The 16,416-nt window shown below is 40.2% G+C and overlaps 1 protein-coding gene across 1 annotated transcript in view; it reads right to left on the bottom strand.

Annotated features, from left to right (window-relative positions):
- asic1b (acid-sensing (proton-gated) ion channel 1b) overlaps positions 1-16,416 on the bottom strand; it is a 124,144-nt gene that overhangs the window by 10,209 nt on the left and 97,519 nt on the right. Inside the window, exons 3-4 of the mRNA XM_030777165.1 lie at positions 4,861-5,011; positions 2,420-2,547 (exon numbers count right to left, since the gene is read on the bottom strand). Of these exons, the coding sequence (XP_030633025.1) occupies positions 2,420-2,547; positions 4,861-5,011 (279 nt within the window). The remainder of the gene's footprint in view (positions 1-2,419; positions 2,548-4,860; positions 5,012-16,416) is intronic.

Raw genomic sequence — 16,416 nt, 5'->3', positions numbered from 1 at the left:
TATGGCCCTCATGGTCAAATGAAACATAGAAAGTAGAATATTTCACCTTTAATCGACTTAGCAACACAGCTGATTCTATAGCAACACCTTGCTCCCCTAATCTCAATTTGGAACACCAACACAGTGTGAAATCCTGATTCTTTCAGTCAGTCATTACATTAATATGCATGGAGATCACCTCCGACTAGTCATCCATCAAGTTTCATTTCACGAGCGTTTACACCAAGACCTAATTAAAATCCAGCTACAGGGACATACAACTACTATCTAGACAAATTCAGCCTGGGCCGAGGTGAGGTGGAGGAAATCAGTGAGTGAGGAGAGAGTTTGTCCAGTGCTCTATTGCTCTGATCCTGTCTCTGGTTAAAGCCAGCCAAGTAATGATTTTGCTTCCCTCTGTTCCTTTACTGTTTCATTCACTCACAGACACACACACAAAACCACTTCTTCATCGCCATCCACCCCACACACACACACTCTCTCTTCCTTTATTCAAAACATTCACAGAGGTCTGACTCTGGTGTGAAAATGTGTGTGTGTGTGTGTGTGTGTGTGTGTGTGTGCGTGCGTGCATGTGTGTGTGTGTGTGTGTGAGATTAGAGGCACTGTCTTGTTTGCCTGTGTCTTGCGATAGGCCTCAAACAATCCCTTAAGTGTAGAGAAAACCTAAACACAATGAGGCTGGGCTGAGACCCAGGCTCTGTAATTGCGGCTTACTCATTTTCTGAGGCTCCAACATTCAGGAAGAGAGGGCGAGGGGGAGAGAGAGTGACAGGGGGAGAGAAAGAGAAAAAGAGAGAGGGAGAGAGAGAGAGAGAGAGAGAGAGAGAGAGAGAACATGTGAAGGCTGAATGTTTGTGGGTACAATAAAAAGTGACTTACTGATTGAGTGAGGAATAGACAGAGAAGGGAAGAAATAAGAAGAAACATGTAGAGTGAAACAGCTATTTAGTTTTCAAGATAAAAAAGGAATGTTAATACAAGGGAGAGTCAGGGAATGAGAGGCATGCTTGTGTAGACCTCATTAGAATTACTGTAAAGAAACAGCTTTGCTGAAAGTTTGTGCCTGGAATTAGGCAGAACTGAATTAAATCAACCACAAAGCTTGGTGAAGCCACCAGCCTTCACTGGAGGCAGCTAAAGACACACAACACACAGTGAAGCCATAGGCCTGCAGCTCAGTCACATCATTCATAATACAAGCATTAACCTGAGGGCTCACACACAAATACACAGCAACACACACACACACACACACACACACACACACATACACGATCTTTAAATGCACATTTGAGACTTCTTCCGTGCATACACATGAAGAGTCAGTGAGTGTGATTGAAGCCCATGTTCACGTACAACCAGTAAGCTCATGATGAAGAATTATTAAAGGATATAACCCGGTCCACTAGTCCAGTGCAGATGCAGACACACGCTGACTGAGAAAAGGAGGAAAATATAGACTGCTGATGAAACTCAACATGCAACAGGAAAGCTAAATGAGCCAAGCATTTACAGAATCAGTTTCAAGCCTGGGGGAGCTCAGAATCGACCAATTACAGCAGGCTGCCAACTGCTGTTGCATATTAAATTAGACTAATATAGTTTCCCACAGAACTGAGAAACGATACTGTCTAACTATACAGGGGTATGTCCTGTATCTGTGATTTGTGGGGTTAATCCAAGCTGTGTCACATCTGCCTATAATTCAGGGGAACACAACTAACTGTCTTCCTTGGCTGAGAGACTTGACCAGTGTCCCTCTCTCTATCTCGCTCAGCATTGGTCAGTCACAGTCAGGTGATCATACAGGTGTGAGTGGGGTTAAGTGAAAAGTACACTCTGTCAAGCATGTTACACTGCTTGATAACACAATGCAACTCACAATGTGGATAAATGAGTGATCAACTTTGTGACAGAGGAAGCATGTGCTTAACTCATTCAACTTGAGCAAGGTGACTGCTTTGTGAGGGGGAGACTTTTGAAATTGTCACTGGTCATTCCAAATTGGGTGAAAAATGTAAAAAAGAAAACAAAAAGGATTGATTCAAACCCGTGCCCAAGTTCACACGAGAGCTGCTATTGTCACTAAGCAGTGATGAAAAAAGTACTATCAGAGAAAATACTCAGAAGTTTTCAGAAAACGTATTCAGTGTCCTGACTGCGAAAAAGCACATATTTGCAGGTTCAAATGCTCTAATGACATAATTTTAACAGGGTCTAAGAGTCTAAGGACAATCGACTTAATCTTACAAAACCCATATAAGAGAATATATAACAATTCCATAGAGGTTTCCATATCTGAAAATTTCAAATCCATTCAGTTTACAATTCTGCATTGTGGGTATAAGTGACCCAGAGTAACACGGGTCTGAGATAAAAAATAGGAAAGTTCTGAGCAGGGACAAGCGATTCATACCCGCTGTTCCTGACAGGACACAAAGGTCTGGAACCCTGGAGCCACGCCAAAGCCTAATTGGTCGATAAAAGGAGGCTCATCCTGTGTGTGAATCTGGACTTTGATGCCTGCTTCAAACGAGGTTTCATCTGCAGGGAGAGAAACAAAACAGAAGTCACTCACATTTTTTTCTCCCAATCTGCTTAGCAGTCCTTACATGAGGTGGTATGGTAATGATGTAATAATTACACAAGACCCGGTGTGCTGTCTTAATCAGTTCAAATCTTAATTAAAATTTTTTGACAGACCTAGGCTGACGTACTTCAAATGTTGGAAATGCTTCCTCTCTGTGTATTTTCTATTAAGTTTCAAAAAGTTTGTTTTCCTGTGATAATCCTGTATGCAGCATTGATGTGGTGGATGGGTTGTGCTTTTTGACTCTTGGCTCCTCTCAAGATTTCTTCCTATTTCAGCCAGTGGGATTTTCTTCTTATGTCCCTGCCACTGATATCCAAGGTTTTCTCACTGGCAGTCTCAGGTTAGGGATCCTGTACAGCTGCTTCGTGACAACGCTCATCGTAAAGAACACTATGCAAACATAACTTAACTGACCTGATCTGAATTCAGTTGAACTGAGGTAAATGGTATTGAACTGAACTGAATTAAACAGAATTCTTCAAGACAGACCAATCATGTCTTTATGGTCTTCCTTTCCAGAACAGGCTACATATAAATTATGTACGCACTTACGTTACTTATAGTGAAATATTGCAGCTGCAGAAACCGTGCACTTAACAGATCCTTTCATTAAATGAAAAAACTATTTTTGTGTCGACAAGCTGTCAGAGTTTATGCCCAGTCATACCTTATAGAACAGAATAACCACACACTCAGCTGCACAGATATGTAAGGGTGGACAAAAGAGAGAGGGCTTGCACACTAGCCAGGCTCCCACATTGTTTTTGCAATGGTTTGACGTTGATTTAATACCAGGGCCATAATGAATAGATAAATGTATAAACAGTGAAAAGGATAAGAAGGAAATCGATGAGGCTGACAGTGCTCTGCTCTCAGGTAATCTCGGTTTATGGATTTCACATTAGCAGGTGGGACCTTGCCATGGTGAGACCACACAGAGATTCACTGATGGATTAAGCCAATAGTTTAAACCCGCTCTGGGGACATAGACAGCTACTGCCATAAAAACAATTATAGACTGTGTGGTCTAGTTAGGTTTGGCACCTCAAATCTAATAAGAGCTACCGCTTCTTCCTACCACATTGGTTTTAAAAGACTGTTAAATTTCTTTTCAGCTCTAGGGACACTGTCATCCACAATAACCACATTGCTACTACAGAAAAAAAAAACCTCCCTTAAAATGCACATCTACAAGACAGGCAGTTCTCCTTTAAACTACATTTCCTGTTACCATTTTTCCAAAAGTCATCTCTCTCCCTCTCTTTTCAATTACTGGCTCGGCAGAGATATTGAATTCAGGTACGGTAAAGCTGCCACGCAGGGAGAGAGACAGACACAAGCGTGTTGCTTGTGGAAGTGTGGACACACGGTGCCATACGTAATTGCCTTGGGGAGCTGAGGCTGCTTTGTATCATCGTGAGTGCATGTGTATCTTCAAAGTGATGATCAAACCTTTCTCTGGTGGTGACATACAATGAGACTCTTCGCTGGAATATAAGCAGAAAACCTGTCACGTCATTTCAAAGCTAAGTCAAGTCTGAAAGGGCAGTATCATTGTCCAAAATTTCTTTTTGTTTGTCTCCTTGACCTTAACAAATTTGTGTGATATGAGAAAACAATCTTTGAATTTCAAACGATCATTCCATGATTGTTTAACATTCAAACTGCATCACACTCTCTTTCATCTCTTTTGTATGGCAAGAGAAAATGAAAAGTTTTGTCATTCATTATGGAGGAAAAACTTGACCATTTTTTTTTCATTAATGCTCTACTTTGTAATATGGAAATGAGTAATTGCCAATTCGGTGTACTGGTTGAGTGCCTTGGAATAAATTTAAGTAAGAGCCAAGCACATCATATATATACAAACTAAAATGTCAGTATCACTTTCATACAGTTTAATAATTGCTGATGTGTTGTTCAAATACAATCAAGTATACTGTTAAAATTTATCAGTATATTATATTTCTGATCACTTGACTGGTAAACAAAAGAATTAATAACAACCGATTTATGTTGCGTCTATAAGGGTGCATTGATGCCTATTGGTGTACAATGTAGTAGAGCAATGGCTTTTTTTTACCTCAGATAAAATATTAAAAAGTAAAATAACAAACTTGTGAAAATAACACTGTTAGAATGATTCAAATTAAAGCTCTCTTCCTGCACTGTAATTTCATTGGCATCACCTATCTATCATTAATCTTTGGACTAGTGGCAGAAGGAGTGGTTGTGTATTAAAGTGTATATAAGAGTAACTGTACCTGTCTCTCCCCAGACAGGCAAGTATTCGTCCTGTTGGATGTCCAGCATCAGTTCCAGCCCGTTGCCCATGCCTCCCTTCATAGTTACCAGCAGCTGACGCCCATCCTGGCCTGAGTTGAAGGTGTAGCATTTCCCATATCGAGTGAAAATCTGACAAAACACAGAGCAGAAGGAAATTGACTTCACGGAGTGTGCAGTCACCAAAGATCAACTGAATCCACAGTTCACAGTACAAGGTATTATATATAATAACTGAAATCTTTCAATGAGAAGTTTTAAAGATGATTTATAAATGTACACACGTAACATCACCTATGAACCTCTTTGGGATTATATTCCTATATTCTGCTGTATGGTTTATGGACACGTTCAACCTTATGAGGACATTTTCTGTAAGCTGTGAAAGAAACCTACAGTCTGTCTTTCTGTGATCTGACTAAACTGATTTTCTGTCGCTATGTGGTCAGACCAGGTCAGAGATGATGCACAGACCCCTCAGTGCAAATACTATGGAAAGAATGATAAAAAAGGAAGGAAGTCAACAAAGGTATATCATTCAAGTGACAAAATGAGGTTGCTTAAATGATACCTGAAACATAAGGTTGTTGTAACCAAAAGACAGAGCCTTTGTTCATTTTCAGTGTAAAATTTCACTCAAAGAGAAATGGGGGGGGAAAAATCAAGGAAAAAAAAAAATCAGAGTTTTGACATTTTTGATGCATCTAAATCCAGTGGAGTATATGGATTTTTAGCCTACACTTCAAAAAGAGTGTCTAGAGAAGATTCAAAATCTGGTGATTAATTAGATGCTCTTTTGTAGTGGCTCGTCGAAGAAAAAGAACAGAGGTTTAATGGAGAAGTCGACCCTGTCGGCTCAGACATGATTGGACATGAATTAATGGAGGTGTAATCAGATCCAAGGCATGAGAAAATGGAAGACATTGGGGTGCCTCAAATGAAATGTATGTCCACAGCGCCACGATTATGAAATAAAAGTTCAGTGAGACTGAGAGCAAATGAGTCATATCTTTGGCCCTCTCATTTGGCCCCCCCACAACATGGCGCCAAATGAAAACCCTCTGGGCTGACAGAAGGTAAGTCCACTGCTCCTCTCTGTACTGTATTTTACCCAGTGACAAAGACAGTGTAAATGCTCATTTTACTTTTCAAATTAAACAAAAGCAGATTAAGACTTCTTAATCAAAGACAGAGGAATGTCAAAAACAGAGGAGTTGTGATAAATGATTTAGTTCATTCATTTTGTGCAAGCCAGAGGTAAGATGAAATGTGGGTCTAGACTGAGATAGACGAGGTAGTCTGACAGAAACTACTTGGTGTGCTCATTCACAGATTGTAGTGATACACGAAGCAAGATTCAGGAAAATGATATAAAAGCACACTCATTTGACCAGAACAGATAATCTGCTTTATACAGTATTGTTTTAACTGCAGCCACTGGGGAATGAATAATGACTTGGCATGAGCATGTTGAACGAGATGTGCACATGTTAAATTTTCAATGCTGCTTGAATTCTCAAGGACCAATAAACAGCACAGTGGTGCGAGAGGAGTCACAGTAAACATGAGTTTGCAATGAACAATCATAATTATTTAATGGAGATTAATTTTTATAGCACATGTGTGCGTACGCGCACACACACCCAGACACACACACACCCAGACACACACACACACACACACACACAGTAACGTTGCTTTAAACTTTGTTCTTTATTGATGTGATAGAAATTTTATCTCTGAATAAACTAAATGACTTCAGTATGAAATAAAAGCTGAGCTTCACAAACAAAATGGAGAGGTGGAAAAAAGTGCCTTGTTTGTGGTGACTCTGTAAACTCCATTAGCAGGTATTCAGGCTTTCAGTGGAGTCTTTTAAAATCATAACCTGATTCACACCACCCTGCATCTCACACTACAGTAAGTGGAAAAAAAGAGAAAAACTTTCTCTATGTATTTTGTTTTGCTTTTAAAAAAAAAGGGCAGATGACAAAGACTTATCAGAGAACAGATCACCGCTTTCAATCCTGGGCAGGTCACTATACAATCTGCATACACCTACAGACCACTCTGAAAACTGACAGATGAAAACAGTATAACAGTGAGAATAGACTACTGTACAATATGCTTTTAAAGACCTTTCAATCTGGTGCACAATATAGCTGAGGTTACAGCATACCATTAGACTTCTCTCAGGAATAAAGAAATAACCGTATGGGTTAGTCAAAGACTTTAAAAGCCAATGAACATTTCAGTTACCACTTTGACTTTACCTCGCAGACAAAATCTACATCAAACAAATCCACAAGTACACTGTAAAAAGAGGCCATAGAGTGGTTTTTGGTAATTACATCAATATCATGTCCAAAAAGTGTTATGGGGTCGTATGCCGGTTTATGCTGACTCCACTGCTGTCAAGCTAGAAGACCATTTGAGCATACATTTTTAAAAACATCTCTGCAAACTCCCTAATTTGATGTAGCGTTTGTGCTGCTTAGAGGGAGATGAGCTCTTTGTGAGTTGAGTGTCTGATTGTGTCAGTGTGTGGTCTAGCATTCATGAAACTCTGCGAAGAGAACAAAATGGAGACAACAGAAGCTTTACTGAGACATGACAAGAGCCAGCAGCAAGAGTTGCTGTGGTAACCCAGTGGCTGAGCGCGGAGGGGCTGGCTGCAGGTGACCTTGGGATGAGCTGGTCTGATTATTCACTGAGTGCAGGTAGAGTTTTCCACTGAAACTCCACAATTTAACCTCCCCTTATAACATCTACAGTGTCTAACAGAGGCAGGCTTTAAACTAACATGTCACTGCTGCTCACTGACATTCCAAAAATTCTTACGAAACTGAGATGTACCTCTCTCTTCCATACCAGTGAATCAAATTTGGGAAGACATGTGGTTAGAGCCAGACTAAAGCTCATGAATCAGGAAACACAGAGAAACACAAACTCATTTGATCAATATTATTATGGCAGCATTCATCACTGATCAGTGACAAATACCTGCTAAGTAGCATACAAAAAAATGTTAAAACCTGCCTGTCAAAAACTGTCAAAATCATGGTGTCAAAATCATGATTCATTTGGCACCAAGAGATAGAAAGTCTATTAGAGAACATGTTTTACATGTAATGACCTGGTTAAATATATCTCAGATCAGTATTCAAATCCAAAGACAACACACAGATTTTTTTGTAAAAATACAGCAATGACAGCAATTTGTGAAAAAAAAAAAAAGCTCCATTTCGATGTATTTAGAATTAATTTAAATCTCAAAATTTTGAATGTAAACTTTATTCTAATTTTATGGGTTTTGGTTGACACTCTGCCATTCTTTAGACCGTTTTGAAGATTTGTTTTTTTTTTACAGTATAGTTAAACAGAAGAAATAAATGGCTGGGGGATCTGAGGGATGACTGCGTGTTATATGTTTAGCACACCCACCCAGTGACAACCAGGATGAAGCCTTAAGCCATGAAGAGCTTTAATGCTTCCAATGTATGTATCATCACAGCGGCTGCAAAACCAAAACCCACTGTTTTAAGCAATCATTGTATGTTTCATACAGATAGAAAATTTGTATGAGAAAAAAAACATTAGCAATCAGATGAAGCACAGTGAGGCTTGCACAAAAATGAGAACAAAAAGAAAAGCAAATGGCTGCAGACACTGAAATACACAGAACTTATTTTACCAGCAACTAGAGATATGCCTGAAGCCCTGATCACCTCGGAAGACAGCACAACGCATGACGAATTGAGGACAAGGCAGAGGATGGTAAACTACAATAAACTGAGAAACAAGCTTTCAGTTGAAATGGACAAGACAACAGATATTTCCCATGATACTCAACTCCTGAAGTTCATGTGTTTTTAGAGACCAATGTTAAGAGTAAGGGTTATTTTTTTCCTTGTCTTTCGGCAAACTGTCTTCTGTGGTCTACAATGGGAGCAAATATAATCAAAGTGCCTAGTGGTTTTTTCTAAGACAGTTTACCGATGTTATGATCCAAAACCAGTCAAAGTAGACTATTCCACTTGTTTTTGCCATGGAGAGAGAAACCTTGGCAAAGGACAAGATCATGGACATAAAGTGAAGACTATGGAGATTTACCAAGAAATCCTGGAAATTCATCAAAACAACTTGAGGTCAGAACAGAGAGTATGTGCAATCTGCCTCTTATACTTACTCAACCAAGACACAAGGACAATACTTCTGTGAGAGGAATATCAGACAGAGAAATGCATACTGAATTCAAGGAAAAATATCCTTTCAATATGATGGTCTGAAAAGAACGCACTAAATTACAATGGGGCAAAATAGTCAAATCTGCAGATGACAGTGCTGTTACTGAGTTTCTGGGTTTAGCGGTCTGTAAACTGGTGGGGAATGCAATGAATTACATGCTTTGACACAAACGACAAATCAACACCCTGTGCCTTTGTGTAACTGCTCGTATGTTGAAGTAGTATCATTCCAATCAGGAACAGGCTGGATTAGACAAAGCAAAGGGGGGTTGCCAGGTCCAGCAGGCACAAAAGGTGTGTGAAAGAGTCAATATGCATTAGACTACAGTTCAGCTACAAAGGAGATCGGTGTGTGCATTGAGGAAACGTATATCATTACATGCTGGGCAGCCAGACCCAAGCGGAAATGAGTGAAATTGAGACTGAGATTAAAGATATCAACCCATCAATCCTCAGGGACAACGGAAAGGTGAACAAGACATTGGAGTTTGTACCCTGGAACTCAGTGAACCAGAGCACACAACATTGGCAGCCACAGCAGCAGCAGCAGCAGCGGCAACAGAAGAAGAAGAAGAAGAAGGAGAAGAAGAAGAAGAAGAGGAAGAAGAAAAAGAAGAAGAAGAAGACGACATAACACAAGAACTGGAATGGAAAAAATATGTACTTTGACTGAACAGAAGAGGACACAGAGGTTGCTTTAAATATATTTATGAATCATTTCATGGAGATTGTTAATAATCATGCCTCTATGAAGAAGTTTACTGTTAAATCACCTTAAGGGATTTTATGGCCCATGGGGACAAACTGCTTTATCATCTGCCTGTACTCTCAACATAAGCAATATAAACAATACAAACTGTGATTGCAAAAGGCTCTGGAATGTGATGAATGAAATCATAAGCAGAAAAGCCAATTTTGTGTGCTCCTGCAAAACAGAATGCTGAGCACCTTGCTGAACCTGGTGACACTGCAAACTATTTCAATATTTTTTTTTTCCATGGAAAAGATCAGGAAGCTACTAGAAGCTACAGGCTCGACTGACAATGTGAAAGAATGCTGACCTATTAAAAACATGAGAATGGCAAGTCTTGTGACAGTTATAATGATAAGAGTAGGCTAGCAAAAGGAACAGACAGCCTTGGTGCCACTACTTCATGTCACATATTTAATAGTTTGATTAGTGGTCAGCGTCTGAAAATCTGGAAGAAGCCAAAAGTTAAAGCACTGCCAATGGACTCGAAAGCAATATTAAACAGCAGACAAATTACTTCACTTGTACTGCCCAGAAAAACAATCAAGAATATTAAAAAAAACTTACAGCTAGGTATCAGCATGTCTCATTCTACCTGTATGGCTCTGAATCCACCAACAGGCAGTGAGATTCAGAGCTAGTTGAACAGTGAGAAAAAAGGACTTTCTCAATTTTTTGGAGACAGTGAGTCTGGCTGGATGTTCCTATGTCAGAAAAGTTTGAAAAGCTCTCTTGCCTGAGATTGAGTTGATTTTCTCCAGAAAAGGATGTCACAGAACTACAAGAGAAGAGATGCTTGCTGACAAGAGTCCATAATCAATGCTATTATCAGCTAATTGTTCTCATTACAATCCCGTTTTGTTCCACAGTCTGCAACACAGCAGAAAACGTCAATGTAAATTCTCAAAGTCAGTTTCAGAAAGGAGGAAAAAAACAGGACAAGATATAGCTGCTAAAGACATTTCAATGGCTTTTCAAGCCAAAGAAGCTCCAAATCTGTAAGGTCCACTTTGCTATGCAATGGGTATGATTTACAGGGGAAAACAAAACTGGAGATGCTCACTTTGACGTGTGACTTAAAAATGATGAACTGCGGGAGGAGAAAGAGTCATGCACAATTCATGGCACGATATTTCTCCAGAAATCTGCATGTAATCAAAAAATATGCTCAAACAACTTTCATGTACCTAGCTATTACCCTAACATTGCAAGCAATTTAATAGCAAATACAATCAACAGTGGCATCACAATACATCACAATTAGCCTGTATTTTATCTATGTAGAAGAACACAAATGGAAACCAACACGTCAATTTTTTGAAAGTTGAGAGGCTAATCCAGATTCACATAAATAATTAGCTGTCAGCCAAATGACACTGTTGTGCAAGTCTAGGACGAGTCAACGCATGTTGCATGGTGCTCAGAGGAAGTTCAAGTTGTTTGCTAAAGTTGCAAAGTAGTTATACTTACATTGATTATGGTTTAGTATGCCAATCCATTAACGAGGAGACACATAACTGCAAATGAATTAAGATTATTTCAGCGCAGTGTGGTTTTTAGAGTGGAGGATGAAATGACAAATGGCCCTCTGTAACACAACCTCTCATGAGACTTCAGTTTGGAGAAAAAGTGTTTGGACGCAACCAAATGGTGGCCAAAAAAAAAAGTTGATTCGCAATTTCTAGGGCCTCGTGGCATTTTCATCACATGCATATTTTAAAGTCATATTGAGTCATTTTATGCTCCTCTTTTTTTGTGAGTCACACACTAAAATCAAGCACTTTGCTTCATGCCTGAAATGCTCTTGTCATCACTGTCTTGGTTCCATTATAGTTCTGCAGTCCAGACACCACCTACGTCAACCCTCTGCTGTTTAACAGCATGAGTTTGCTGATTAGTCTAAAGATGGGTTGAGTGTATTGTATTTTCTCTGTGTGACAACTTGGAGTGCCAGAGGAGCGCGGGTTGGCCAGAATCAATTGGGCACAAAGAAGGACCCGTTGGCATTCCATGATGGTTTGAACACCGAGATCAATGACGGTGCTTAGGAGGATATGAAGAAGCTGGGAATTATAGAATGCTGGCGGAAACAGACCTGCTGATGTAATGACCAGGTAATAAGGCTAATTTAAGACCACCATGCCAAGTAGAGGGTTCACTGTTCATCAATACCCAATGCCCAATGCCTGGGGCTCCCTCTTCCCCCCCGCAAATCCCCCCGCATTCTGTCACTGAGATATACTGTGCTAAACACCATCTACATCCCACTGCCTTCAGGGCAAGCAGAGTGTCCATTGATTTTCAATACTGTCAAATCTCCTAAAACTGCTGCACTGGGTTACTGCTCTCTGTAAATAGATATCTTTTATGTGCAAATATCTTTTTTTTTCTCCTTTTGACTTTCTTGCCCTTCTTTTACATCATGTCACCTGCCAGCTCTAGTCAAACTCAAGAGGAAATATTGCAGCGTAATGATTTCACACGGCAAAGTTGATTAAAAATACATACAATGCGTCTCAACAGTGTGGCTCTGAGAGGACAAGGGTTTGTACCCTTTGAAGTATTTGGGATGGTGATGACACACAAAGACACTACTGTAACACTTCAGGTTGGATTGTGAGATGTGTTTCATCTAACTGTAAACAGATATGCCTTAGACTCACTTTATCATTGAGGACTGGCATGACACTCTACAGACTGTACACACACACAGTCAGATGTGAAAGCTGAGTAACAGTGGATTCTGTCCTATATGTTTGCTTTATTCAAGGTCTACAGGAAAATGAAAAGGGGGGTCCAATCGATAGAATTTGCACTTTGCCAGTGTTTTTTTCCCCCCTTCTGTCAAGCCTAATACCTCTTTCTAATAGCTGAAAGAAGAGTTGTTTAACCTATCATAAATATGAAACTGGGTGTTTAATGATGACTAGATATGCACCTTTGCACCTCTTACAGATTAATTTACAATGATGCTGTCACAGTGAGAACAAGGTCATATTCTGATTATACACCACAAGGCTTTGACATTTTTAGTTCATAAATAAATACCCAAGAGTTACAAGTGTGATGCAGTGGGAAAACTCGGTTTCCCATATAATTAAAGGGATAAAAAAATTCAATTAAAGGGAAAAAAAGAAAGAAAATTAGCTGGGAAAATTAGCTAGCAGTAGTTGAAGCCACAGGTTTAATAATTACCACATTTCCCTCAAGCACAATCAAAGCCTGAATCTTAGATTACACCTCACAGATAGCACAAGGTGGAGGTAATTGAAAAGAAACAATTTCTGTTAAAACCCAATGAAACACCATTATTTTGAAAGCCCATTTTATCTCCTTCTCACAACTGCTGAGCCTACACGCTGAGTTATCATATAAGTGAATTGCACAGTAGTGTGACAAACATGTCTTCCATGTGCCAGTGACAGAGATGTGCCATTGTGTGTATCTCATGAGAGAAATGTGTGTGTGTGTGTGTGTGTGTGTGTGTGTGTGTGTGTGTGTGTGTGTGTGTGTGTGTGTGTGTGTGTGTGTAGAATTGTTGCCCATACAATCCAGTTCATTTGCTGAGCCACACTTACATCATTTGAGAATGCAAATGGTGTAACTGGGCAACACTACACAACGGGCGACGGTTGAGGCTTAGAGCTGAAACACAAGTTATGGAATACTGAGTATACGTAGTGGGAGGCATATGCTTCACAAAAGGGTGGTCCCGGTGAAAGAACAGGAAAATGGTCCTTACTGACAAATGGATTTGAAAGAGAAGGAAATACAAAACCATATATAATTTGCATTAAAAAAAAGAAAAAAAAAACACCTGCTGCTTGTCTCCCAGATACACAGAGAGATTCTTAACCGCCATACTAGAGCAAGCGAGACACTGGTTTGAGAACATTTTGCTAGTATGGGACTCGGATCACGATACACTTGAAATCCTCGCAACATTCTCTTTTCTGTCCTATTAAACGGGATGGCTTACGACCCAACACTCGATTATCAGCTAAACTGACGTATATGTAGCCTTGTCCTGTTGTTTCACTTTGTTCTTCTCAGTTATAATGCGTGTATATTATAATTATACAGCGTGTATATACTGTCATATATAATAAGAACGCTCAAAAACGCGCCAGACTCATAGTATCACAAATATAGTGGACAACTACTGACTAAAGATAGTAGCCTATTTATTTTTGTAGCATTTTGCAAACAAACTCGACAGAGGAACTGTTCACACACTTACAGTGCTGAAGTTACGAGGCCCACATAACTCTCCTTGAAATCGGCAGTATAGCAACATTTCCTCCAGCTGATGTCCCAGCCGATCGAATAGCTGTCTCATGGTGGGCTGCGATTCACGGGGAGGGGGAAGAAAGTGGTTAAAGTCGAGAATGCGAGAGAGTGGTGACCACGGCGGCTCGTTGCTTAGACTTGTGCCATCACTTTGGGGAGTGAGAGCCTCTCTTGCACCAGCGGACACTTGCCAGTTCTTTCCTAAGAGTCCCAGCCATCTTCCTGCGCTGAAGATGTCCGGCTTCTTCATGCGCCGAGGCAGCAAAAGGTTCTGATTACAGATCGTCACTGCAGGGAAGACAAGTCGTTTGGCATATACCATATGCGCCTTGGTGTACACAGGTGATGAAAGTAAGTATCGGACTCGATTTGACGACCAGGTGAAAAGCAGAGCCAGCGCCGTAAGAAAAGCAAGCAGCCACGCTACTCTGCGGGGATACGACCCGCTCAGAAAGATGTGTCTTAAGCCATGAAAGGTGGTGTGTTTCAAAAAGAGCTTCCCAGCCTCGGCTAGAGATCCCTCCGTTCGTGTTTTCGGTGAAGATTCGCCCTGGCACATTTTAGAGAGAGAGAGTGCAGTCCTTATTTAACTGTCTCGAACAGATTCAAATGACTCTAAATTACTTCACCCGACAGGAACGAAAGTGCATCGCTGCGTCCGTCAAAGCGCGCACTATGTTGTTCAGCCACTGGTGATTCTGTGCCTAGGCTGTGGGTATGGAGACTGCAACCAACGCGCTCAGTCTTCAAGCGACAGTCAAGTTCCTCAAGGTGATTTAATAGAGGCTTGGCAGTCCACCAGTGCTGCCCTTTACGTGTTTTACAAACATGAGATACTGTTTCCTATTTTCGTTTATGAGTTTTGTAATTCAGTCGGTAAAAGACAGAGTGATCAAAACTAAATATGTAGTCTGCGTCATACTTTACCGAGGAAATAAACGTAAACTACACGAACCGTTAGTCGAATGGGATTCATTACCGTTGCTGCGCTGTAACCACATATCCGCGAGTGCCAAGATAAAGAAAAGCAGCATTTCTATCAAGCTCTGTTACACCGTCAGTCAACAGGTGAAAAGTGACAACAACAAAAAAAATAATAACCTCAAACGACTATGCCAATATCTGCTGTGTGATTTCCTTTTCAGCGAAGGTCTATTTTTGCGGTTCATCTCTGTTTATACGTGTTCTGATCGTATTTAAAGAGTGATTTAGCGGGTTTACTTGTTTTACAAATGAAACGCTATACTTAGATGTTTTGCTTTCGTGGTGGGACTCACATATGCCTTGGAGTTGCTAGCGCCCTGTCTGCTGCATCTGAAATGAGATGTTAGACAAGGCGGGAGTGCCATGCCAATCCTCTAGCTCTCAGCTCCCTGACACTGCTACTTTAATTAAAGCTTCTCGTGGCGAAGTGAGGGTTTTTGCTTTCCATTCAAATGAACAGCAAGTCAGGTCACACTAATCTTCGGATTATTTATCCCAGATGTGGAACTACATATGTTCTGTTTATGCCATTAATGTTAGTGGTTGTTGAGAGTAACATTTACTGCTTTTGTTTCACATTTACACTCAGTATTCATGTCCATTGTCAGCTATGTAGTGTCATCTAAGTTTTACATGTTGGTAACAACAACGACAACAACAATAATAATAATAATAAAAATAATAATAAATCATCAAGGCCATTTGCAAAGGACAAAACTCACAACTGCCTCCCAACACTTCACGAAAACATTATGTTTCTTTCCCAAAGAGAAATGAAAATGTTGAAATAGTCATTTAAATAGCTATTGGCAGCTGTTAAAGCAGTCGTGCTCGTGACTGTGTCATTTCGATTTCACGATTAATGGAGGTCGTGAAACTAAGCACAGAAATGTCAGTGAATGACAATAATAGCTTAATCAAATGGGGTATTCCTTAAGAATCTTTAAATTAGTGCCAGTGCATCCTGATTTGATGGCTGAGGAGAGTGAGAAGAGCAAGCTTGTCATTTCCTTCACCAAGAGGCCATCTTTCTCCCATCCCTCTTCGCAGGCCTCTCAGTATGGCATTTAAAACATAGTGTTATATAAGAGATATTGAATCCTCCTGATGCTTTTGACCACAAGGTCATTTTTCAACACATTAACATTGTCACTGAGCAGTTACCAGACTGAACAACAGGAACACAGGGAATGTCGTCAGCTGACTTAATATAAGAAAAAGAGCACAAGAAAAATGACATTGAAGCAACAAAGTTTTGGACCCCT

The sequence above is a fragment of the Chanos chanos genome, chromosome 6 (genome assembly GCF_902362185.1).
Source record: "Chanos chanos chromosome 6, fChaCha1.1, whole genome shotgun sequence".
Lineage (NCBI taxonomy): Eukaryota > Metazoa > Chordata > Actinopteri > Gonorynchiformes > Chanidae > Chanos > Chanos chanos.
Note: the sequence above shows the minus strand (reverse complement) of the source record. Positions and strands in the feature narration are given on the sequence as shown.